General features: G+C 41.6%; 2 protein-coding genes across 54 annotated transcripts in view; one reads left to right on the forward strand and one right to left on the reverse strand.

Annotated features, from left to right (window-relative positions):
• PLEKHA3 (pleckstrin homology domain containing A3) overlaps window positions 1-4,632 on the forward strand; it is a 28,137-nt gene extending 23,505 nt beyond the window's left edge. For all 4 annotated transcript variants that reach the window (XM_035134467.3, XM_035134458.3, XM_088676701.1 and 1 more), the window contains exons 8-9: window positions 1,108-1,223; window positions 2,673-4,632. In XM_035134467.3, the coding sequence (XP_034990358.1) occupies window positions 1,108-1,223; window positions 2,673-2,797 (241 nt within the window). In that variant the 3' untranslated portion in view covers window positions 2,798-4,632. The remainder of the gene's footprint in view (window positions 1-1,107; window positions 1,224-2,672) is intronic.
• A 3,564-nt stretch (window positions 4,633-8,196) lies between these two features.
• The window catches only part of TTN (titin), a 290,139-nt gene continuing 271,430 nt past the window's right edge, over window positions 8,197-26,905 (reverse strand). For 49 of the 50 annotated variants that reach the window (XM_088676590.1, XM_088676579.1, XM_088676604.1 and 46 more), the window contains 17 exons: window positions 25,778-26,083; window positions 25,387-25,668; window positions 24,568-25,161; window positions 24,174-24,461; window positions 23,752-24,051; window positions 23,238-23,540; window positions 22,773-23,075; window positions 22,097-22,681; window positions 21,111-21,416; window positions 20,707-21,006; window positions 19,773-20,348; window positions 19,379-19,684; window positions 18,691-19,284; window positions 11,341-17,294; window positions 11,098-11,251; window positions 9,639-9,938; window positions 8,197-9,508 (listed from right to left, as the gene is read on the reverse strand). In XM_088676590.1, coding sequence (XP_088532716.1) covers window positions 9,216-9,508; window positions 9,639-9,938; window positions 11,098-11,251; window positions 11,341-17,294; window positions 18,691-19,284; window positions 19,379-19,684; window positions 19,773-20,348; window positions 20,707-21,006; window positions 21,111-21,416; window positions 22,097-22,681; window positions 22,773-23,075; window positions 23,238-23,540; window positions 23,752-24,051; window positions 24,174-24,461; window positions 24,568-25,161; window positions 25,387-25,668; window positions 25,778-26,083 — 11,744 coding nt within the window. In that variant the 3' untranslated portion in view covers window positions 8,197-9,215. The remainder of the gene's footprint in view (window positions 9,509-9,638; window positions 9,939-11,097; window positions 11,252-11,340; window positions 17,295-18,690; window positions 19,285-19,378; window positions 19,685-19,772; window positions 20,349-20,706; window positions 21,007-21,110; window positions 21,417-22,096; window positions 22,682-22,772; window positions 23,076-23,237; window positions 23,541-23,751; window positions 24,052-24,173; window positions 24,462-24,567; window positions 25,162-25,386; window positions 25,669-25,777; window positions 26,084-26,905) is intronic. The other variant, XM_035134229.3, reaches the window with a different exon arrangement.

Here is a 26,905-nt window from a genome sequence, read left to right on the forward strand (position 1 = left end):
CACAATGAAAGAAAGGGGAGGACAGGAGAGAGGATTTTTGTTGATTCATTTTTCCCTATGTCCCCCCCCCAAAAAAAAATGTTTCAGAAGTTCAAGGACCCTGTAGAACAAATGGGAGAGGTGGCACTATGGGGATTTCAGAGGGAAGGGAGAAACGGCCTCCTGCTTCTTCCAGCGAGAGCCTCTGCTGGATCTCACTCGCTTACACTAACGGAAAGAGTTTTTTATTTCCGCAAAGGGTAAATCTAGATCCAACTCCATGACTGTTATTTAGTTCAGGCACCCCCCAAACTCAGCCCTCCAGCTGTTTTGGGACTACAACTCCCATCATACCCTAGCTAACAGGACCAGTGGTCAGGGATGATGGGAATTATAGTCCCAAAACAGCCGGAGGGCCGAGTTTGGGGATGCCTGATTTAGTTGATTTTGGGGTGTTGATTTTGGATTGTTTGCCTGCCTATTCAAGATTTATTTATTTTTGCATTGTTTTAACTTCATTGGGTTGCTTTCTGTTTAATTTTCTTTTAATCACCTTGGGCACTGAATAGGGCATACATTTTCTTTTAAAATATATTGCTGCAGTGCCACCAGCCATTCCCAATTTAACACAAAGCCCTGCCCATGCCTCTTATACAGCCATACCTTGGATCCCAAATGCCCTGGAACTCTGACGTTTGGGCTCCCGATTGCCGCAAACCCGAAAGTGATTGTTCCAGTTTGCGAACATTCTTTTGGAAGCCGAATGTCTTGACGGGGCTTCCGCGGCTTCTGATTGGCTGCAGGAGCTTCTTGCACCCAATCAGAAGCCACGATTTGGTTTTCGCCTGTTTTGGAAGTTGGAATGGACTTCCGGAATGGATTCCGTTTGACTTCCAAGTATGTGACACAAGATGGTCGTCTCCTCTTGTTGTGAGTGGATGCCCATGTGTCTCCCATGGAGATCCCTTCCACGTACAGAACTCCTGTCTCTCTTTAATCTTTTTCGGTACTTTATTTCAGGAAAGTGTACCAAACAAAGACCATTAAAAAAATTAAGTAAGATAAACTGGAGAGAACTATGGGTGTTAAGGACACGTAATGAAATGTCCAATGCTATTTCGTTTGCAGGAACAGCCACTCGATAAAAGAACCAAATTCCTCTTCTCACCGGTCATCCCAAAGGTGTAGAAGGACAGTGTTAGATCCAGAACCTTCTGTAGATGTTCCCCCTGACGATATAGACAGTAAGTTCTGGTGTACCCATGTGCATTCTACTATCTTTGTGCTTCAGTTGGATTCTTGTTCTCCTTTGAGATAGAAGACCACTTGCTCCGCAGCCATTATCTATCCTATAACAAATCAGCTACAAAAATGAGCAACGCAGTCTCCTGCATTGCACCACCGAAGCTGGGTGCTCGGGGAGTTTGCATCCTGCCTTTTGGCACATTCAAGATCCTCCATGTGGACTCAAACTACACTTTTTGAACATAGGTATGAAAAAGTAGGAGACTTTTAAAATGGCAAAGCACAGGCATGCTGCTGCCCATTGGGAATTGCATGTTAGTTTATAGGAGTGAGTTTCTTCGCAATAAATACAGGAATGATGATCACATCTGTTTTTCTCATAGGGAAATGTGGCCATTCACACATACATGTGCTGCCTGCAAGGGATTGCTCTGTGCGCACATATCACAAATTAAATTCAGAGATTTGGGGTATCCAAATATTAGTATTCGTCAATTGGTGCTTGATGGAAATAGCTTTGGCACTAGTCTTTGGGAGACTTGCTCTAGACTTATTATTATTATTATTATTATTATTATTATTATTATTATTATTATTATTTTATTTGTACTCTGCCCAGCAGATATAAGAACACAATTGAGCATTAAAAACTTCCTTATACAGGGCTGCCTTCATATGTCTTCTAAAAGTTGTATAGTTATTGATCTCCTTGACATCTGATGGGAGGGCGCCACTACCGAGAAGGCCCTCTGCCTGGTTCCCTGTCACGTCACATCTCACAACGAGGGAACCACCAGAAGGCCCTCAGAGCTGGATCTCAGCGTCTGGGCTGGACGATGGGGGTGGAGATGTTCCTTCAATTATACAGGGACTAGGCTTTTAAAAGTCAGCACCAACACCTTGAATTGTGCTTGGAAACATTGGGAACCAATGTGTATCCTTTAGAACCGGTGTTATGTGGTCCTGGTGCCTGTTCCCAGGCACCAGTCTAGCTGCCATGTTCTGGATTAGTTGTAGTTTCCAAGTCACTTTCCAAGTAGCCCCAGATAGAGTGGAAATAATGACTTTTAAAAGAATTGAAATCATGCCTGTACAGTATATTTTTACTGGGCCGAACTTAGATCCTTTCTCTTTATGCCCTACCCCATTTGGAGGTGTGGAAAAGGACCTCTGAAGAGTCAATCAGGGTCGACAAGACTGGGCTAGATGGTCAAATAATCTGACTTTATATAAGGCACCCAGCTTGCCAAGGTCCAGCAGGGAAGGGGGGTTAAGAGGTTTCTTTCAGCCATATGTTGATCTCTTCCTACCCTAGAGTTCTGTGTTGAGCACGTTGGATAGGATGGAGCACAACATTTGTGTGTCACGTGTGTCATCAAGCCAAAATGACTAAATGCAACATTTTCAAAGGCACAATTGAAAGCAAACCCCGATCTGTCTCTTTGTAGGACCAGCATACTGTTCCAGGCATACTCTCAATGGAGACTTGGCGCCTTCAACCATTTCCGACACAGCCCTGTTGGTGTCAAAGAAACAATCAGAACGTGAAGAGACTCTACCGCCTACAACCTGAAGAACTGAAGGGAATCACCTTTCTCTAAGTAATGCTATGCAAAAGCTGCTGTACTTCTACTGTTGTCGTAGGGGGTAGTTTGTTCCCTGTGCGAAGGATTTCTCTGCACTTTATAGAATAATGTAAAAACTAACTTCAAAGCGTATTTTATCTTTATATAGTTTAATGGCGAGAATATTTTCCTACAACCTTCAGTTTGTGCATTTTTGAAACAAATTATGGTCCGGCGGATAGGTATGTACCTTTGCAAATGTAGCCCTCCTTTTTACAAAGTGTGATGGTCATTTAGAGCCTTGACAAAAAAAAAAGTTTTACATTTGGGGTAGGGGAAACTTGTGCCATAGACTCACTTGATCACGTCGTTGCTTTGCTGGTACAATATCCTATTCTTGCACACAGTTCCCTTCCTATTGAATTGAGTGGCAGTGCTACCGTATTATTATTATTATTATTATTATTATTATTATTATTATTATTATTATGGCTCCTGGTTGCACCTTTCCTGCCAGGGGATGCTTTTTCTCACATTTAGACTGCGACGGTATTCCTAAAACATGGTTTATTGGTAATTTAATATTTCTCCCTTCTTAAAAACCGTGGTGTACATAAGGGCATAATCTCTGCAACTTTGATCTCTTCCGTCTCGTTGGAATTAGTGACACTTGAGTATAGTATCAGGGCATGTTCTAGCCAAAATTAAGCCCTCGGAAACCCTCTTGAGTGTGAAACCAATGAGATTTTAGCCTGCTTAGGTTTGGGAAAATCTTGCTCTATTTCTTAAATTCCATCCTTTTTCCTCTTTCCTTTCCTGTGCCTTTTCTTTTCTTGGACTCAGAACACCTACATTTCTCTGGCTTGCACCCAAAGCCTAGCCAATTAAAAAAAGTGTTAGATGTGAAGTATTTTTCTAAATAGTGATATAAATTATCTGATTTTCGAGGCATTATACATGGGGTAAAGGTATTTTAACGTTTTGATGTATTTATTCCTTTTTGCACCACAAAATGCCTCGTTGTCAATACTTGGGTGGGGTGGGGGGGTGAGACATGCTTAATCGTTGTTGAGGTGTGTTCCATTACTAAATAGCATTGTTTTTTAAAAATTGTGGGACATGATCCAACCCAAAGTGTGCACTTCATTTCAGTTGAAGAGTATGTAAAGCACATGGGACTCAGAAATACTTGACTTCGGCTGGATTCTGCCCCTGCTTTTCGCTAAACAGCAAGATATCCTTGACGTGTCTTTTTACCAAAGTGTTATTTTAGCGCCGGTTTCTAAAATATGCTCTTGAGAGGCTGTTGTAACGTATTCATAGCTGCAGTTGTACATTTCTTTACGACCTATTTATACCAAAGGGGGAGGGTGGCTTTTATCATTGTGAGTCCAATAACTTCAAGAAGAGCATACATGTACAGCAATATTCTCCTCTCAGTTAACTTGAATGACAAATATGAACTCATTTCTAATTGAGCCGAGAAACATACTCTGAACTAGAGAATGAACCATGTAACTTAACCACCACCTACCATACATTCTGGGCCCAGTTTGTCAGAAACCTTTCTTGCACGGGCTGTTTTTTTTGCAAAAAAGCAAAGGTGGAAAATGCAGCTTAAATTTCAGCAAGGTTTGCACAGAAATTTCTGAGGAATTGAGCCCAAAGTTGTTAGTGTTTTGAAATGTAAATTCTTTTGTTTTTGTATTCACTTTGGGATAAACTTGGTATATTATGTCTTGGCCATGGAGCACTTTTTAAAAAAAATGTTAAAAAAAGAAGAAGCTTTCTTTTAAAATGTAAGTGTTCAATAAATGCAGTTTTTACACGCAGGCATGCACAACTTTGTTTTCTGGTCAAATCTTTTAGGCTACATTTGGTTCCTGTTAGGATGCTTTCATTTGGTAGTCATAAGGTTGCTTTCAGGAGCTTCATCGTGTGTAAAAGTAATGCACAGCAAGGTGAGAGGAATCACACTCTTCTGTCGTCCCCCCCAACCCCAGCTGCAGAAGTAAAATAACACACATTTTTTAAAATTAATGAAACAAGTAGCAACAACAACAAAACAGCCCAACCCAATGAAGATTGAGCATGCACAATTGAGTGCCAGTTTGGAGAACAAGAAAACAGGGGAGAAGGTAGAATGGAGTATCCCACAGGAAGACATGGCTGGCTGGAACCAACAGGAACATACCCTTAAGGTGAGGATACGCAGCAAGAACTTCACTGCTTGACTACTGTACTGCCAAAAACCTTGCCTAATATTGTCTGGCTAGGCTTCCCACTATCTTTATATAGCAGCTAAAATTCAGAGTGGTTCATTTCCTCCATTTTCTTCTCCAAATTCAGTTGTATGCTCTGCTCCATTCAGGGATTTCTCTCGTCTCTTTCCATCTGCCTGCCTTTCTGCAAGCAAATTGCTGGTGCTGTGATTAATATAAATTACTGAGATCCACTGATACACTACATTCTTGGCTTCTTGACTCCAGTATGAACCCATGTTGTGTTTCAGGACTTCTGTTTTTTCTTCACAGCCTGCCCACGAGTTTCTAACATTCTTTTTTGTTTCCTTTTTCTGCACTATTTTTCACTGATGTACGCATAAGATAAAGTGTGTTGGAGTTTACTATGTTCACAGACTCCTAAAAGGGATGGTGTCTTGGGCCTTTAAAAAAATTAGTCCAGTCTCTTGTGCCAAATAAATAATAAACAAAAACCAATCACTAGCTTCTGGCTGATGGTTTGCTGGGCATGATATGGCAGCTCTGGTTCACCAGGTCTTGCTGCTACTACTTGAGCTGCAGTGATCATTATGGACATGTCAGTTTGGTACAGATTCCAGACTGCATTTTGTGGAGCTGTGAAAAAGCAGCAGAGACCTGATTATAAAGCCTTAAACGGCTCAGGACTGCAGTTCTTCAAGGAACGCCTTTCCCCCCATGAACCTACCCAGACCCTCCTTTGTGTGCCTCCTCAAGAGGAATGGAGGGTGGCAACACGGGAACGGGCCTTTTCTGCAGTGGCTCCCCATTTGTGGAATGCTCTCCCCAGGGAAGTTTGTCTGGCACCTTCATTATACACCTTAAGGCGCTATGCAAAAACATTCCTTTTTAACCAGGCCTTTAATTGATTTGATTTGACATCCTATGCCCTTTTAAAATGTGGGGTTTTTGTGTGTGTGTGTGTGTGTGTGTGTGTGTGTGTGTGTGTTATTAGGTGGTTGTTTTTATTTTGATTATATATTTTGTGGTTTTATATTTTGATTTTGTTCTGCGAACCACCCTGAGACCTCCTGATATAGGGTGGTATATAAATTCAATAAACAGAATAAAATAAATAGCCATAATCTGAAAGTCACATGCCAGCTCCTATTACATGACGTGGCATTTTGGAACAAGGGATGAATAGGAAAGGAAAGATACCAAAATAAACTAGCATTTGGGGGGGGGGTTGCATTAGGGGGCCTCAGCTTCATCAGGCTAATTCCTGTGTAATGACGCCATATTCAGATTTGGAATTGGACATTTTTGTAGCTGAACCAAAGTATGAAATGGTGCCTTGTCTCTCTCATATTGAGCATAGACTCTGACTCCTGGGGAAGGAGTCTTGGAGCGCTTGGACACATTACCTCTGCCCCAGTGGGTTATTAAATCCTAATGGCATACCACCCTCATCCATCTCAAAACCCCAATAGACAGCCAACATCTGCTGAGATCCAAAGTACCGTATTTCCATAGTTCAAGGAGCTGAAAGAGCATGGCAGGCTAAAAGGAATTGGGAAATGGGGGAAGAAAGACAAAGTGGAAAAGCTCTGCCTGATATCCTGCAGAGCTGCTGCCAGTTGGTGTAGGTACTACTAGGCCACATGGACAAATATTCTGCTCTGCTATAAGACAGCTTCCTGTGTTCCTGAATTTTCAAATTTGCTGGGGCACCTGAAAGCCAAATGGACACGCAAATCTCTGGCTTCTGGCGGCATCCCCTGCAGTTATCTTCCTAGGAAAGGTCCCAAGTGGGAGTGGGAGTGAGCGGTTTGTTCATTTGCGTTCCTGCATTTTGCTGTTGTGGATCTTTTTCTTTTGCATAGCTTCAAGTGGTGACATCATTGCATAACCATAACGGTTCACAGTTGTTGCCAGTGGAGTTTAAGCAGCTGAGCCAACAGCTGAGGAGTGAATTTGAGGGAAACAGAAGCCTAAAGCTTGTAGGGTAGAAGCTGACAAAAGGGGACCCCACTCTTTTGCTACCTCTCCCCTCCCTCCCTTCCCAGCCCTGCCATTTCATTGTACTTCAGTAATTAACACTACAATACAACTGAACACACCTGTGAAGATCATTATCGATACCGCGCGTAGCGTTTATACACTACTGCATTTAGTTCTCTTTTCAGCACACCATAACACCTCCGTCGGTGCATGGCTGGGACTGAAGAAGGCAAGAAGTGCTGACAGGCCTAGGTGTTTGCTTTCTTGGCCTCCTAATGAGTATCTCTCTCTTTTTTTAAAAGGTACAAATAAATGAAATCATTTTAGGTTATAATATTTCACTTGTAAAACACACTTCCCCCCCCCTGGCCAATGCCTTCCACTTTTATGACTATTTTTACCTCAGCCTATTGACTTTGAGGCCTCATCCCACTACCTTCTTTTATTGCTAACTAGCTGGCCCTGCCATGCATTGCTGTGGCTCATCCGTGTGATTCACCCCACCCTGTCCTGACACGTACCCTCCTCCCTGCACCCCCTGACTCGTCCCTGTGACTGGCCCCACCGTGTCCTGACCTGTCCTGTCCCCTCCTCCCCCCAACCCCCACCCAGGCGAGTCAGTACCTCCATTTGGCCTAGTCTGTAAAGGCTTCGGCCTAGTATGTAAACGGGAGCCGAGGTGCTGTTGAGAGGGAAGGTTTTAGGTGCAGTACCAGTGTAGCCGCTGCTAGAGGGTGCTGTTTTGCAGCCTGGTTCTTTTCCCAGCATGCATTTTTGCCTGAGTGGTGTGTTTTGAAACACGGTTTTTTTTTGGTTTTTTACCTGGCACAGGTGTGGCATCTGTCTTTGAAAATGTTATGGGGTCACTCTCATATCCGCATGCGGCATTGTGTCAAAATTTGAATGCAATGGGTCAAGCAATTTTGGTAAAAGGTTGATTCTAACGGACATGGCCAGTTTACATTTATATATATATAGATGTGCTACCTATATGGCCTGTTCTCTTTATAAATTAGGAATTGTTCCAAATGTTTTCCAATAATGGATACTGCACATCTTAGGAGGTGTAGTTTCTGTTGGATGTAGCGAAGAGCGAGAATAAGCAGGGAGAAATCTGACTTGAGTAGACGGACAATGGCTGAACGCGGTAAATGCAGGCATCAAAAAATAAAGGGCATACAAGGACCAGAACATACACTTGATGAGGTGCAGGTAACATGCTTTATTTCAAATGAACAATACTATCTCGAGGAGGTTCAACAAAACAGCTAACCGAACAACTTACTACTACATAAAATAAAACTAATTCATTCTTTTTTCTAAGTTCAGGGCAAGATGTGATGTTATAACAACAGTTTTAGCTTTTCTCAAACTGTGGTTCAAATCTTAGTTTCCTGCAGTTGACAGTATCTAGCCAAAATCCTAACTGCTACCACACAATCACTGCATCCTAGGAACCTCCAAGAGTTGGTACTGTTTCTGCACTCGAGTACCCAAATGGCCTTTTTTTTTTTTACGGGATGGCCAGGTGATGTTACTTTACTGGAAAGCTATTTGGGTAGTCGGCGTGTCAGAAACAACACGATAGGAGATGAACAAAATGCTGGCCGCTTGCACTTTGTTCAAGGTATTGTGAGTCAGTCATGAACAAAATATAGTTTTGACGTTGATCAGACGTAACATAAGGTATTAAAGTGTGGCTTACAGGAGGGTATTTGCAAACCTCACCAATGCCTTATGTCTCTGATTCAAAATAAATTCGTGCACGTATAATGAAACCGTGCACAGCATCATCTCTTAGGTGTCGGTAAAATAAGTCTTCAACAGGGAGCCTCTCTACCTGTTGAGGCATTCTTAGACATCAACATTTTGTTGAGGCACAAAAATTAGTTAAATGTTGAGCAGGGTATTCGTTCCCTAAGAAACTTTCTCCTACCAACGGTTTGTTCCAAAAGTTACATTTTAAAATGTCATAAAATAAATGGTACAAAGCTCCATAACCGTTATCTGCGGCTATATACAGTATGTACATGTCAAATTAAAAATTGTTTTAAAGTCAAATAATAATGACTATAAGTCATAGCGTCTATCCTTGGACTTTGTCTGGTTCAGGTAGGTACAAAAATATTTTTTTAATATATATTTACAGATCAATTATTTCAGTCCATATGAATCACTTGCCAAAAGTCAAGTGCCAAAAAATAAAAAAAGGATCAAACTTTTACATTGATCGAATGTTAATATTCACAGTAGCAGAGTCACTGCCAAAATCATTTCCTAAGTTCAGTGTATAAAGTCCCCCGTCGTCCTTTTGAACATCCATGATGATAAGAGTGGTTAAGTCTTCAGTGGTTTCAACGTGGAATCTACCACCTTGACTAGAAATGCTTTTCCCTTTGCAGGACCATGTTATGTCAGGAGTAGGTTCACCAGTGAAGGCACAGGATATGGTGAGAACCTTTCCTTCCTCAATGGAGATATCGTTTGGAAGAGCTTCAATTTTGGGTGGTATTCCTTTGCAAAATGGGAGGGGGAAAATCAAGTTAGTTCTTAGCGGAAACTGAAGTTTTACTGTAATGACTAATTCTACATATCCAGGATATTGTGGTGTTTTTCTAACTCTACGTATAATAGTATTGCTCACCTCTCATACCAGCTTTAATCATTCTACTAGAAGAACTCTCCAGTTGGGTCAGACTAGATTGGGTCAGACTAGATTTCTGACTGGTACTGCTGGTACTCATCTCTACAAAGGATTCTTGCATGGAGGACATGCTTTTGGCAGCCATGCTTGCAAATTTCATCTCACTCATGCTGCTACTGCTGAACGAAGCTTCTTGTTTAGAAGCAGACATTTGAAACGACTGCGAAGAGAAACCTTCCTGCATGCTTGCATCACCACTTGTTTTCAACACTACCTCTTTTGGAGGTTCTTCAATTAGAGCTGTGGACAATAGCAAACATAGAACGGAAAAACCAATGACATCACGTTGACTGGTGAAGCCATGTGACTTATATATTTACTTTATGGATGGAGAAAGAGACTGGCTTGCTGTTTAAGGAAAACAGAATTTCGTTGTAATAACGTTCCTAATCATGGAGTAGTAGTAGTAGTAGTAGTAGTAATGATAATAATAATAATAATAATAATAATAATAATAATAATAATAATAATAATAATAATTTCACTTTAATATGCATACTGTTGAGAAGCAATATGTAATCCCGTTGAAACTACCTAAAAAAGAAGAAGATATAGGCCCTTTGGATAGTGCTTTGATTTCCCTTCTTATTTTACATAACTCGGCAGGTATTCTGCCATTAAAACTACTACACTGCCATAAAAAAACTGCCATTTTCCTTAAACACAAGCACATACATACAGTACATCAACAGCAAAACATAGAGAAACCCGTTGGCTCCTGGTATCCAGATGGTTTTAAAATTCAGCAAGTTTGTACCAGAGAACTTTAATGAAACATAAGAAAAAAAATTCAGAGAACTAACCCTTTGGGCATTAATTATTCCGATAGTTTATTAAACAGTGATCACTGGAACCAACGGGTTAATAGCAAGATGTTCAAAGCCTTCTGGTAACACTGAGCGGGCAAGAAACATATAAGTATATATACTTTAAATTCAATATTTTAGGTTCAGTAATGAAACTAACGTGGACACAGGTCTAAACCACTGAGCCTAGGGCTTGCCGATCAAAAGGTCAGCGGTTCGAATCACCGCGATGGGGTGAGCTCCCATTGTTTGGTCCCAGCTCCTGCCCACCTAGCAGTTCAAAAGCACGTCAAAGTGAAAGTAGATAAACAGGTACCGCTCTGGCGGGAAGGTAAACGCCGTTTCCGTGCACTGCTCTGGTTCACCAGAAGTGGCTTAGTCATGCTGGCCACATGACCTGGAAGCTGTACGCTGGCTCCCTCGGCCAGTAAAGCGAGATGAGCGCTGCAACCCCAGAGTCATTCGCGACTGGACCTAACAGACAGGGGTCCCTTTACCTTTACCTAATGAAACTAACAGCTTGTTAAAGAATCAGGACAATCAACTGCTTTTGCCATATCGTATTAAGACAAGACTTTAAGCAAAAAACTTACGAAGGACGGTCAGAGATGCTGTTGCAGAACACTGCCCATGGAAGTTTTTCGCTTTGACTGTGTATTTTCCACTATCGCTCACTGCAGCATTTTGGATTGCAAGAGAATAAATGTTCTTGGAACGATTTACTCGGATGTTGGATGAGAGAGCAATCTGATAATGAAAGAGATACTTTGTTAAGATCAAGTTATACTCGGGGAATGAATCATTTAATTTCAAGGCTGACATAAGTAATTACTTACTGGCTGGTTATCTTTAAACCAGTGGATTTCAGGGGAAGGATCTCCAGAAACTTCACAGGTAAGCAACACATCTTGTCCTTCGTTGATGTTTTGAGATTTCGGTTGTATGACAAAGGCTGGGGCATTTGATTGATCTTTTGAAAGACTCATTTCAAAGTGACATTTGATGATACCCTGTTCAGTTTTTCCTTCACAGGTAAGTATTCCTTCATCTTTCTGGGTCACTTTTTGGATAGTTAGAGTATGATCACTTCCTGATACACCATATCTATAATGTTCAGAATTGGTTAGCTCTATCCCATTCAGTAACCATTTTACATCAGAAGCACCAGCAATACTGGCTTTAAGGGTAGATTTTTGACCTACAGACACAGTCATTTTAGTGGTAGTAGATTTAACTTCTGTGTAAGATGTTTTAGCTTCATCAGACACAAGAGACTTTTTAACATATTCTTCTTTGACCATTGCCTTTTCTTGAGAAGTCATTGCAGATTTTTTCTGGGCAGATACTTCAAGTATTTCAGACTCTTTCTGAACTGATTTTTGAGTTTTGCTTAAGCTTGACACCTGAGAATCAATACTTTTAAAAGCTTGGCCAACAAACTGAAAGTTGGTTTTGGAGGCGCCGCCTTCCCCAACAATCTCACATGTATATTCACCTTGATCAGATTCCTTGAGGTTATGGATTTTAAGTTCATATGTTCCATCAGCTGCATAATGAAATTTGAAATGATCGTCTTCTTTTAGTTTCTTGCCATCTTTGTACCAGGCTACTTCTCGGACACTCAAAACACTGCTTTCAACCGAACAGAAAAATTTTGCTTTGTCCCCGGAAGCTTCCACTTTCAGCTGTTGTTTTATCTTAGGGGGAACAGCAACTGGCAAGTCCGCTTTCTCTGATGGTGGTGTTTTACCTGCAGGTGTTGACTTGGCTTTAGAGTGGGCAGGAGATGGTTCAGGGGATTTTACTCGCTTGGGAGATTTTACTCTGTCTGGGGACTTAACATGAGGCTCAGGAGATTTGACCCTTGGAGGTGATGTAATTGCTTTTTCTGGAACCCTTTTCCTTTGTACAGTCAAACTAAAGTGGGCTTCCTGCCTGCCTTCAGAATTCTCTACCACAACAGTGTAACTTCCTTCATCTGAGGTCTGGACAGATGAAATTTCAAAGGTAGATTTATACTGTGTACGTGTTACTTGGAAGCGTCCAGAAGAAACAATAGCTTGACTTGCACGGATCCAGGTCACAGTTGGTGTTGGTTCACCATCAATGTCACAAGAAAATCTTGCAGTCTCCCCTTCAGAGACAGTGATTGACCTTGGCTTTGTTAATATTGTTGCAGGCAGAGTGGTCTTAAACTTCCGATGAACAGCTCGCTCTTCTAATGATTTTTCCTCTGAAGCACTGACTCTCATTTCGGCAGAAGCATGGTGCTCATATGATGATAGTGATTCTCTGGTTTCTGTCAGTTCTGATTTGCTTGCTCTTATTGAAGAACTTGCTTCTGTTTCAGAGACTTTCTTAAATGAGGAGATTGCATATGCTGCAGTCCTTGTCAAGTCTGGTACAATAGATCTTGGTACTTCCTCATCTCTTCGCTGGGAGGTATATGTAGTGTAGTCTCCTCCTGTAACATCTAATGTTGCATAGTCAGAACATTCCCCTTTATAATTTGTGCACACAACACGGTATGTGCCACTATCATCAATATGGCAATCAAGAATCTCCAAGGTTAATACGCCACTAGTATTAGTGAAATGAATCTTATGGCTTTCCTGAATTTCAATACCATTGTGATACCATTTCACCTCAGCAGTTGGTTTGGACTGGACATTCAAAATGAATCTGGTGTTGGTGTTACATGGTACACGATGTGACCGCATTCTCAGAGTTATGCGTGGGGCATGATCCAGAGTGAAAGGCTCTTGCGTCAGAACTTCATATTTCCTTTCCATTGTTTTTTGGGTTTTCAAAGCAGCTTTCATGGATTCATACCTGGAAAATATATCAAATCTTGCTGTCCTTTCAAATCGTGAGAGTGATCGCTCACTAGACACTGGGCTTGGTGAGCGTGGCCGTGTTCTCTCTGGTGTAGGAGATCTTCTCTCTGTTTCTTCCACAGGGTGTGATCGGGGTCGAATTAATTCAGACACAGGACGCATTAATTCAATGTAAGTTGGAGAAAGAGAGCGCCTTCTTCCTAGTAATCTTGAGGGAGGAGAAAATTCCCTGTGAACGTGCCTCACCATTTCTATTTCTTCCTCTTCCTCTTGTGATCTGACCTCAGTTATTTCTCTCTCTCTCCTTCTTCTCAGTCGGCTCTTTTCTTCTTGTGACATATACTCAAGCTCACTCTTGTATTCAGCGAGCCGGCGGGTTGTTTTAACTGGTCGCAGCAGCTCCTCATCTTCTTTCTCAGACATTATTCTCTGTTTTTGTTTTGATGGTCTATAAATTGCTCTGTCATGGCGTTGCCGGAGCTGTGCATAAGATGCAGCGGTATCTTCTTTAGAGGGTATGTGATAAGTGCCGTACCTCAGCTCTCTTTGCCTAGATTCCTCTGTGGCAATATGAGCATCTGCTGCCGTGTAATGGAGAGAAGACAGTTCAAAGCGTGGAGGGCTTCTGCTTGGAGGTGATGCAGAAAAGCCCAACTCCAGTTCTTCTTCAAGTCGCAGTCTTTCTTCTTCAGTTCTCTTCATGGCTAAATAATCATCAACAGGTAGCAGCAGTTCTTCATCTGACAGGTCACTAAGTGATCGTCTTCTTGGTCGGTAATAAAATTCATAATCAGGAGATGGTGTACGCCGGCGTGCTGGCCTGACGGTCTCGAGATCATCTTGTGACAATTTGGGTATGCGCCACTTAGGTTTATACTGATCAGTAATGCGTGGCAGTGGCATCACATAGAACTGTTCCCATCTGGAGAGGCGAATGCGCTTTGGTCGCTTCTGAACAATTCTATCAAGTTTCCCTGGCATTTCATATTGGTCTCTCAGCTTCTTGTACCACTTCATGTCTGACATAGGCACAAACAGTTTGATGTTCTGATCCTCTTCCAGAGTAGTGGCTGCACGTCTGCGAGGCTCTGGGATCTCATAAGGCATCCGGAGTCTCCTTTCTTCTTTAATTTCTTCCTTTTTAAGTTCAAATTCACCTTTGACTGTCTTAGTGCTTACAGCTGGTTTATACAGGATAGCAGCTTGTCTGAGAGCTTCCTGCGCTACATCTGTCAGTGGGACGGATTCTGTTCTAGAAAGGATTTCTGCCATTCTCACTGTCTTGTCAATGCTTTTCTGTACATGCTTTTGCCGCTCTTCTTCACTCTTGTATTGACGCTTGATATATTTTGAGCGCTCTACCTTCAAGTAAGCCTGGCAACTTGTTGATCCAGCACTGTTTGTAGCAGTAACTCTGTAATAACCACTGTCTTCTGGTAAAGTATCCCTGATATGCAAAGCATAGTAATCTAATCCTTCATGTACGATTTCAATATTTGGACTAGCTGATAAGGGCTGTCCATCCTTTTCCCATTTGAGTGCTGGTTTTGGTATTCCAGATACTCTTATCTCAAAGCCGATACTCTGGCCTTCTTGGCATTCTGCATTTGCCAGTAGTCTTTTGAACATGGGTCTCATTGTGGTAGCCTCTGGAGGAGCATGCTGAACAACGGTTAACTTAGCTTTGCAGCTGTCCTCACCATATTTGTTGCGAGCCAGCACAGTATATTCAGCGTCATCATCTTCATTAACATTATGGATGAGCAGCTGATAAAGACCCTTATCAGTTTCAAAGGTATACTTCCTGTCATCATCTCCTGGCTTGATCTTCTGACCTGCTCTGAACCACGTTACACGAGGTTCCGGGTGAACTGTTATCGTTACTCCAAACCTGACATTTTCACCAACGTAGGCAGTACGATTGTATAAAGGCAGCGTAAATTCTGGTGGCTTCTCCAAAAGCCTCAAGGTATCTACTCGGCGCTTGACTCTCCTGACAGTTCTGCATCTGTAAAAGTCAGAAACTTCTCTCACACCTTTAACAAATAGTTCTGCGTAGGAACTGTCTTCACCGTAGTCATTTGTAACTTTGCACCTGTAGGTACCGTCATCTGATTTAGCAATGTCTTTGACATACATTGTGGCCACTCCTTCATGGTAGCTGATCTCATGTTTTTCACTGCTCTCCAATTGTCTTACTCCAAAGTACCAGGTTACTTCTGTGGACGAATCATAGTTTTCAATCTTGCAGACGTACTTGGCATGCCCACCTTCTTCTCCAACAGCATGCATTATTTGCCCAGTAAGGGGTCCAATGTCAATTGATGCCACTTTAACTTTAGCAACTGTAACGGCCTTCTGAGATCTGACTGCACCACCCCATGCAACACGGGCCACTGACACAACTGTGTTCCATTCCTTCTTCACCAATGTTTGATAATAACGTCTGTGTCTCAGTGTTTTGATAACTTTGGTGCTTGTTTTCTCTGTCCTTTGCTTCAGCCAAGCATGTTCAAGGGCTTCAGTAGCAGTCATACGAGATCTCCTTTCTTTTACTAGCAGGCGGTCAACAAAGTCCAAGGCCTCAATACTGATATCTTTGAAGGCTTCTTCGTCAAAGTTGTATTCAGCACTTATGATGTTTTCAATTGTTTGTTGGTTTGTTTCAGCAATGAAAGGATTCAGGCCGCTTAGAAGTACATACACTAGGGTTCCAAGTGACCACATATCCGTGGCTGTGTTGACCATATCATGCTGATGGACTTCAGGCGCATAATATTCAGGAGAAGTAAACTGGAGTCTGAAATTATCACCAGGTTTCAGATGCCTTGCCTGACCAAATTCAATGATTTTAACTATAGAGCTTCTTCTTGTGAAATAGATGATGTTCTCTGGCCTGATATCAAAGTGCCCAATGCTATGACTGTGCAGGAATTCAAGTGCTTCACATACTTGACGAACATAGCTTATAATTTCTCTTTCATTAAGTTCAAATGCAGGAGTATTAAGTCTTTCAAAGATGTCAACTCCAGATATGAACTCAGAGATCATGATAAGTTCTTCTAGGCTTTCAAATGATTCATGAAGCTGTAAGATATTTCTATGCCTAGCAATGTTGAGGATGGAAATTTCTTTCTTTACGAGCACTTGATCAGCACCTTTTACTTTGACAAACTTGGCCAGGTAAGTCTTCTTTGAAACTATCTCAACACATCTGTGGGCAATTCCAAATTGCCCCCGCCCAAGTTCTTCAGCAATCATATATCTGTCATAGAGTTCTTTTGTATTAGAGTGAGCTGCTTTTGTTGTAGTGACTTCTCTGGCCTCATCAACTTCTTCATCATAATTGACTGTTCTGGTCTTATCTTCCTTTGTTATTACAGAATCTGTAGGTTCAGAAGGCTGGCTTTGTCCAAATTTATTCTCTGCTATAACACGGAATACATAGCTTGTCTTGCCAAATAGGTTTATCACAGTGTATCGAGTGTCACGAGCCTGGCCAACACGAATCCATCTCTCAGCTGTGGTAGCGCGTTTCTCAACAGTATAGTGTGTGACTCGGCTTCCGCCATCATTTGCTGGAGCATTCCATGTCAGGTTGACCGAGTCCCTTGAAACCTCGCTTGCTTTCAGTCCTCTTGGGGGATCAGGAACATCAGCTACATCTAATTCAACTGTTTTCTGATCAATGCCAAATCTGTTTTTAGCACAGACAATGTAGAAGCCTGCATCTTTCCTGTCCACACCATTAGGGAAAACAAGAGATGTGAATGACCGTGTCACGATAACTTGGTAGTGTCCATTAGTATCAATAAGATCTTGCCCTTTCTGCCATGTGATCACTGGATCAGGCTTGCCACTGAATGGGATTTTAATGCTGATGACTTCACCACGGAGAGCGTGAACGGCCCCCATGCCTTCAAGATTTTTAGGCAAGTGTATCTTAGCAGGAACTGCAGAGAGAAAAAAAACACAGAGGAAGGGAAGAAACAAAATGAGTGCAAACTATTGCTTTAAAATAAAGCAAAACACTGCTTTAAACAGAGACTGGTTCAGAAGGTCTCAGGCATAGTGGCTAATATTTGCAACAAACCCTTTGCCATAAACTGAGACAGAGGGATGCAGGCAAAGGAAACCTGGACCCTACTCCAGCTGGACCCTCCACAGTTCCATCTACCATCAACTCTGCCTTTGGAAAGGATTTCAGAAAAGGGGGGTGCAGGCAAAGACCTTCATAGTGGTTAATAGAAAGGATTCCAGGAGAGAGAAGGGAGCAGCTGAAGACTACAGGGGCTCTCTCACAGGGCCCTTATACCAGCAACTATACTATGGGAAGGATCCTGATGACCTTTTAATATGTTAATATTGTCTATTGTGGAAGGCTTTGTATCCTGAAAGGTGGAATGTAAATAATAGAAACAAACAAGACAGACAGACAGTTCCCTTTGTTATATTCAGCCAGCTGAGCAACAACGGCTGTTCAGATTACAACACCAGGGGATCGTTTAATCTAGTCACAGCGCTCCTTCCCAATAATGTTAGAAGCTCTTTACCAGACAAGTGTGTGCAAGAGCCTTTTATCATTTTATAGTCTGATAACATCTTCCAACAAAATTGATCACCAGACCAATGCTACCAGAGCACAGACCAAGTTATAAATCTGGATGTTTTGTATTTAACGTTTGTTTCACATACTGTTTATCTGTATGTATCCTATTGTACTTACATTGTTCAAATGAAAATTCTGTCTATTATGACTAACAAAACAATCCTGACCCCCCCCCCCAAACCACTGGCTGGACAGGGCTAAATTTGGGTGGTCCTTCATCTCCATTAGTAGGGGGACACACCCATCATGGAGGCCCTTCTGATGCCCACAGAAAACTCTGTTGGTTTAGACTCAGCTGGTGGTGTTTTTACCAGCAGTAGCCAGGCTAGGCACTGAAAGAGGGCATTTTGAGGGCAGATCAGAAACCGCATTGGATCTGACCCAGGATCAGGCTCATCAACTATGCCAGTTTTGACCTGGTGTAGTTATTTCCTCCCATTACCTTCAGTGGGGAAGGAGGAATGTTCCAAAATGGCAACCCATGAGAACAAAAAGGGAGAAAAACATCTCTTCTTTCCCTAGGCAGAGTGAGCCAGTAGAACATATCCCATTTCACTTCATCTCCCATCTCTCCCACTTCACCTAGGACTACACCATAAATAACTAGATGACCATGCCACCATCTGACTTATTTTAAGGCTATTGAGAAAATATTATTCCAAACTCAGAGTTTCCACCCCGTCCCTCTGTATGAAAAATTAAATTAAAAACTAAATTTAAGAGCAAAGCACATTACTTACCTTCAACATCTAAGGAAGCAGTTCCAGAAACAGATCCTCCCTGGTTGGTTGCCCTCACTTGATATACAGTGGCATCATCATCTGTTACATTTGTAATTACTAGTTGGTAATAGCCGCCCTTAAATTCTTGTATCTTCACCTTTTCACCATCTGGCAAAATCTCTTTGCCCTGTCTGAACCATTTTACAACAGGCTTAGGATGACCAGTGACTTTGCAAACAAATGTGGCATGACCTCTGAATTTCACATTTAGGTTTCTGATTTCTTCCTTGAAATGTGGTGCCTGAATTGCTACATCAGATTTGGGAGTGATTGGTTGTGAAATTTCACTCCATTCGCTTTCACCTCCAAGATTTTCACATTTTACACGGAATTCATACTCCAGGCCTTCAATAAGACCTGTGACAGAATAGACAGTTTCGCGTATTTCTTCTGTTGTTACAGAAATCCATTTGTTTTGTTTCTTTTCGCGTTTCTCCAGGAAGTAATTTCTGATCTTTGAGCCTCCATCACTAGCAGGTGGCCTCCAAGAAACAACACAGGATTCACTTGTCACAGCAGATACAGCTGGCTGACCTGGTTGGCCTGGCTTTTCTGTAAAGAAGAAATAATAATTTTCAGGACATGAAGTCAGTTTGCTTTGTTGAACTGCAGATAGACAGAAACGTGGCTTGTGGAACACACTTACCAAATGGAGTCTTGATAATAACAACAGATGAAACTTCTAATGCTTCGCTGATGCCGAATGTATTCTGAGCAAAGACACGGAAATAATAGCCTGCATTTTCAGTTAGGTTAACAATTCTGCAGGTTGTGCCAGAAATGCTTGAAGAAACCAGCTGCCACTCTGTGCCTTCTTTTGCTTCTCTTTTCTCTACAACATAATTTGTTACTAGAGCACCTCCATCATCTTCAGGTGGCTTCCAGCTGATGACTGCAGAGTTTTTCAGCAAAGCTTCTATAACAATTGGCCCTGTTGGTATATCTGGCTTATCTACAAAAAGAAAAGAAAAGGCAGTGTTTAAAGTTAAATGGAGGAAGTCTTTCCCATGATTTCAAGAAAATTTAATGCCAAGACATACCTTGTATTTCCACGTTTAGTACAGTATCAACAGTTCCAAATGTGTTACTGAGTTGTACTTTGTAGTGTCCTGCGTGGGCTTTATGCTGTACGTTTTTAATGGAAAGGTGAGTATAATGCTCTGTGTTCTCAATAGTAATGTTTTCTGCACTCTTCAATAGTTTCTTTCCATGGAACCAAGTGATAGCAGGCACTGGACGACCAATGTATACAACATGGAGGCGAAGTGTGGATCCCACACCTGCACAATATTTCTCTTTCAATGGAAAGCCTGGGTGGAATTGTGGAGGAGCTTGTAAGAGTAGCTTGCCACTACTTTCAACCTCTCCAACGTCATTGATAGCCTTGCAAGTATAAATTCCTTCGTCTTCCTGCTCTTCTGTGAGCACCGTCAGTGTGTGAGTGCGCCCGTCTGATGACATCTTGTATTTTCTGCTCTGTACCAGTTCTTTGCCGAAACGATACCATTTAATATCAGGAAGAGGTCTCCCAAGGATCTGGCATGATAACTGAGCTGATTCACCCAGATTAGTAGTAACATCCTTCATTTCTTGTCTTACTCCTGGTGCTTCTCCAGCTATATTTATAAAGGGAGAAAGAAAATGTATTGAAAGCTTTTTCCATTGTTCTTTTATTCCACATTCCCTCCCAAACCATAATGCTATGGTACCAAACATAATGTTTATGCTGCCTATTTGATAAATCATTAATTTTATTAGCCCTGGAGGGGAAAATAGCTTATTTCCTTCCTTGAGGTCCATTCAGAAAAGTAAATACATGAAAGCAGAGTGTCATAGTTACATAATGGAATTGCCAAATTACTTCAAGACCACGAAATTAACCACTTTATACCATAGCACAGTTTACTGTGACATGTCATATCTTTTCAACAGCTACATAAAGCATAGTGAATATAATGGAATAGTTAAACATACATGTCAGTTTTGTCTTTACTGTCATAGCTGTTCTACGAGGTCTGCTGAGTCCAGTCTCATTTTCTGCAAAAACTCTGAATTCATATTCCGTAGCTTCCAGTAAGCCTCCCATTATAAACTGCCTGTCTTTGTTGCGTTCTTTATTGCACTTTTTCCAGGTAGACTCTCCAGACTGGCGATATTCAACCCAGTATCCGATGATCTCTTTACCACCATCACATTCAGGGCGCTCCCATTCTAAAGTAATGCTATCCTTAGATATGGACGTGATCTCAATTTCTCCAGGCTGGCTTGGTTTGTCTGTAAAATTTCAAAGTATTTTAATTAAAAAGTGTATTTTCCAAAAAACAACAACAACCCACGCCATACTGATACCCTCTAACACAGAAGTTACATTTACGTACCAAATGGATCCTTGCACACAACTGGCTCAGACGCAGGGCTGGGTTCGCCCTCACCAATGTCATTTTGGGCTACAATACGGAACTGATATTCCGCATCTGGAACCAGCCCTGTGACTGTATACATTGTAGTTGTGATGCAAGTCTTGTTGTGTCTGACCCATTTCTCAGTAGTTGTTTCTTTACGTTCAATATAGTAGCCTGTGACACGAGAACCACCGTCATCTCTAGGTCTGGACCAAGTTAAGCTAATGGAACTCTTTGTGACATCAAGGATTTCTGGTGGATAACTGGGAGGCTCTGGAGGATCTGTTGAAAAGAATGTAACAATAACCATTAGTCATTCTGGCATAGCAGTTAAGTGCATAATAATAATAATAATAATAATTTATTATTTATACACCACCCATCTGACTGGGTTTCCCCAGCCACTCTGGGTGGCTTCCAACAGAAAAATGAAATGAAATAATCTATTAAACATTAAAAGCCTCCCTAAACAGGGATGCCTTCAGATGTCTTCTGTTTTTCTCTTTGACATCTGATGGGAGGCCGTTCCACAGGGCAGGCGCCACTACTGAGAAGGCCCTCTGCCTGGTTCCCTGCAACTTGGCTTCTCGCAACGAGGGAACCACCAGAAGGCTCTCGGTACTGGACCTCAGTATCCGGGCAGAACAACTGGACCATAACCATGGAAAGCTGGGGTCACATGTCCGTTCAGTCATGAACTTACTAAACAGTGCTGTACATGTTAACCCAGAACTGAGTGATCCTAACTTTAATAGGACTTACCCCCAGATAAGCCTGTATAGGATGGCAACCTTATTTACTTTTGGGCAGTCATTCTCTCTCGACCTAACCTACCCTGCAGGTTTATTATCAGGATAAAAAGGGGGCAAACAATGTACACTCCCCTGAGCACCTTGGATAATAAAATAAAGTGTGAGCGAGATGCACACACATACATGCATTTTCTGAACCTGTATACTTACTCAAAGGTGTCTTTGGCACAACTGGCTCTTCAGATTTCAGGGACCTGCTTACACCAAACTGGTTTTCAGCACAAACACGGAAGTGGTATTCCACATTTTCTTTGAGTCCTTTCACTACCAGTGATGTGCCCCTTACTCTGGAGCCAACGGTGTACCAGGCGGTCTTTGGTACTTCACGTCTCTCAATATTGTATCCTAATATATCTGCGCCACCATCGTCACTTGGAGGCTTCCAGCTGACTCTAACGGAGCGTGCTTGTATGTCATCATACTCAAGTGGCCCTTCTGGTGGATTTGGAATACCAATCACTCTGACCTTGATGTAGACAACCTTCTTGCCACATTTGTTTTCAAGTGTCAAATCGTAGGTACCAGAATCTTCTCGTTCTGCATCTTTTATCACAAGTTCAGTATCTGATTCAGAAGTCGCAATCATGGCTCTCTTGGTGACATCATGTCCCTCTTTAGTCCATTTGCATATTGGAATGGGTTTACCTTTAATTGGCACTGTAAGCTTAACTACTCCACCTTGCCTTACAAATACACCTTCCAGGTATTTTTCATCAAGTTCATAATCAGGGAGTTCTGGGAGGAGGAAAAAGAGATCATGTTATGTATGAAGGAAGCTAAATAGTGCTATGTTCTTTAAAATTTGTATTTCATTAAAGCATCTTACCAAGCATTTCAGTCACTTTGGCTGTTCCGGGCACATCAGCAGGTTCACCAGGGCCACCAAGATTGCATGCTATGACACGGAATCTATACTCTGCACCTTGTGGAAGATGTGTTAAAGTGTATTCACGGATCTTGGTGGGGGTGGTATTGCATTTGGTCCATTCAAACTGATCGATCTTTTGCATTTCAATCAAGTAGCCAGTGACTTTAGACCCTCCTTCATCTTCTGGTGGACTCCAAGCCAAGGAAATAGATGTTCTTGTAGTATCTGTCACTCTTGGATTCTGAGGTTTACCTGGAGGAGCTGGGATATATTATTAGAGCGAGTTAGATATATTAAAGATATAGTTCTGATGTTTAAAAGGCAGTCCAAAATATTAGTATCAACCATTATTCAACTATTTTGCAAATAAAATGACTGAACAGAAGTCTCTAGTATACGTTATGAATTTTGCAAATTATTTACCAATTGGATCTCTAGCAACTGCAGGCTTGGAAATTCGGCTTGGTTTGCCAGCACCCCTAGCATTGATAGCTGTGACACGATGTTCATACTCCAGTCCTTCAATCAACCCAGTGGAACGATAGCGGGTCATAGTGACTGCGACTTTGTTTACACGGACCCATCTCTCTGATTTAACTTCTTTGCGTTCCACAATATAACCAGTGATCTGTGAACCACCATCTTCTTCTGGTGGATACCAGGTAAGTGTCATTCCGTCGCGGGAGATATCAAACACTTCTGGGGTACCAGGAAGACCAGGAAGACCTACAATAAATAGATGAAAAAATGAGATGAAAATTCCATTTACGATCATATTTTGGTCTGAATAAGCAGGGTATTGTAGACTAGTTCCTTCCTTCTTATTTCAGGAAAATGAAAATAGAATGTACATAGTATCAAGACTTGTTTCTTCTATATGTAAACTGATCTGGATTTTTTAAAATGCAGAGGACTAGGGAAAAAAATATTTACTTACTAATTCTGCTCTTGCATTCTACAATTTCAGACTGCAAGTATGACCCAATTCCAAAGCGGTTTGTGGCAGCCACACGGAACACATATTCAGCACCCTCAGTAAGTTTAGAAAACTTATATGTTGTCCGGGTTACAGATTCAGACACTGGTAACCATCCTGGACGGTGTGCATCTCGTTGCTCCACCACATATCCACTTAGTGCTGCGCCCCCATCCATCTCAGGTGGTTCCCATGAAATGGTTACAAAGGTTGAATCAACATCAACAACTTTAATAGGTCCAGTGGGTGGTCCAGGTTTGTCTGTGAAAATGAAATAAATGAGATATAAACAAAGAAATAGTTAAACAAATTTAATACTTGAATTTGGGGAAATTATGCAAGAAAAAATTATGGACAGTTGTATCTTCAATGCAAATTCTTACCCAGAATAATAACTTTTATTCTTTCAATAGCTGTTCCAGTTGTGTTCTTCAGTTCAAGTGTGTACTCTCCAGTGTCGTGTATTGTGGTTTCACGTATGGTTAATTTAGCTACCTTAGCAACTGTTTCAACTTTGACCCGGTCTGATTCTCGTAGTTTAGAGCCAGCAAAGAACCAAGAAACAGCTGGAGGTGGTCGTCCAGAAATTGGGATAGCTAACTCTATAGGTCTGCCAGCTGGTACATGAATGGTCTTTTGAGGTATTCCAGCAAGGTCAATTGCAGGTAGAACTAAAATAATAATAATAACAAAGCCAATGTTATTAATATTTGTTGAACTATGTCTCAGCACTTTGAATAATGTTCCATTTTTTCCTATTGTAATTATGACTCTTACCTTTTAGTTCTTGTACTGTCACTGCTGTGACGATCTCTCTTGGTTCAGACACACCCTTTTGATTTTGCGCTCTTACTCTAAATAGGTACTGTTCACCTTCATTTAATGAAATTATTGTGTGCTCAAGGACCGTAGGTTTCAGTGTTACAACTTTCATCCACCTTTCTGTTCCAGCTTTACTGGCCTCAATTACATAGCCAGTTAATCTGCTGCCACCATCATGCTGTGGTTTTTCCCATGCAAGCGATACAGTAGATTTAGTTATATCAACCACCTCCAGTTTCTGAGGCACACTTGGAACTTCTGACACCAACACTGCATCTGCTGTCTCACAGGGTTCACCAATGCCGTAGATATTTTCTGGCAGTACTCGGAAGTAGTATAGCGCTCCTTCAACGAGCCCAGAAATTCTGTAAAAGGTTTTGCTGCATTTAGTAGTTACTGTCTTGAATGCTCGCATGGTAGCCTCGCGTTTCTCTATTATATAGTTGTTGACTGGAGCTCCTCCATCAATAGTTGGAATATCCCAAGTAATTGTCACAGACTCTTTTGTAACCTCTTTAACTTTCACTGCTCCTGGTGGTCCAGGGGTATCTGTGGAGCAAAAGGCAAAATAAACCTTTGTCATATTTTATCTGCATTACTCTTCGTATAATATTTTTTCTGCATAAGCAAATTAAAGTTGGAGACTACCATTACTCTGCAAATGAGATCCCGTTCTGCCCTCCCTTCTTTTTTTGTTAAAGCAGATATCTTTGAATATGTGATCGAATGGGCAAAGGTATTGCTGTAACAATAAACAACAGTATTTGCACTTACCATAGACTTTAACCATAATTGTGGCAGATTTCTTTCCTGATTGATTTTCAGCCTCAAGGACGTATTTTCCAGCATCGTACCGGTTCACTTTATCCACAACCAACAGTGTGTAGCTGTCTGTGGTGTCAATAATACCTCGACTTGCTAGGTCAACACCCTTTTTGCTCCATGTAACCATTGGTGTTGGTCTGCCAGATACTGACACCATTAGACGTAAAGAGCCACCTGCTCTAACCGTAATAGTCTTCTTGAGGTCTTCAGCAAGCTCAAGTTCCGGTATTTCTATAGGTGGGGATAGAAATAAAAGATTAGGTTGCATTTGAATATTTCTAAACAAATTTGCAATTTGCAAGTTTGCAAATATTTTATAAAGACTCAATCTTGACATTACCTAGCCTTTCCACAGGTTCTATTTCAGCAGGGGTCTCACTGTATTCGCTCATACCATTTACATTTGTGGCAGCCACTCTAAAGCGGTACTTCTGGCTTATTTTCAGACCAGTCACAGTGAATTCGGTGTTTCTTATGGTGGCAGTGCTATGTGCCCGATACCACTGTTCAGTTCCTTCTTCTTTCATTTCAAGGACATAGCCTAATAAATCAACGCCACCGTCATACATGGGCTTTGTCCAAGCCAAGCTTATGCTAGTTCTAGTAGTGTCCACGACTCTTGGCGGTGAAGGTGGAGCAGGAGTATCTTTGGAAAAAAAAATACACACTTCATGTTACTACAGTGGATCCTTAAAACCTGAATGAATAATAATTTAAACACTTCTGTAGTAGCTATGATTATATGTTTTGAACTGCTCCTGTACTTGGATCAGGATATAATTTTAACACTGGCTATCTGTTTCAGTACAGCCTGCTCCCAAGGAGCAGATGCGTTTAAGGTGCTGCTGTTTCTTTAGCTTGTGGTATGCAAGAAAGTGATACAATAGAATTATAGGGCTTGGAAGGTTCAGGAGTACACGAAACACTTTGGAGTGGAACGCCCTTCCATCAGATGTCAAAGAAATAAAAAACTATATGACATTTAGAAGACATATGAAGGCAACCCTGCTTAGGGAAGTTTTTAATGACTGGTGTTTTAATGTATTTTTAACCTTCTGTTGGAAGCCGCCCAGAATGGCTGGGGAAACCCAGCCAGATGGGCGGGGTAGGAGTAATAAATTATTATTTTTTTGAAGGAACTTTCACATGTTATCTCCTTTTTCTCCCTCTTGTAGCTTGTCCCTTAAAATTCAGCCCTCGCCTTCCTTGCTGCAGACAAAGGAATTGTATATGTTTGGGCTGTTAAAGGGGAGGTTGACAGGAGATACGATAGCCATTTTTAAATATCGAAAGGGTTGTCACAGGGAAGATGGACCAAGCTCATTTTCTCCTGCTCTGGAGGCTAGGAACCAAACCAATTGGAATCATTTGTCCTGACTAAAACACCAGCAAGAACTTTCTAATGGTAAGAGCTGTTCAATAGTGGAACAGACTCCCTTGGGAGGTGGTGGACCCTCTTTCACTGGAG

The sequence above is a fragment of the Zootoca vivipara genome, chromosome 1 (genome assembly GCF_965207765.1).
Source record: "Zootoca vivipara chromosome 1, rZooViv2.hap1.1, whole genome shotgun sequence".
NCBI lineage: Eukaryota > Metazoa > Chordata > Lepidosauria > Squamata > Lacertidae > Zootoca > Zootoca vivipara.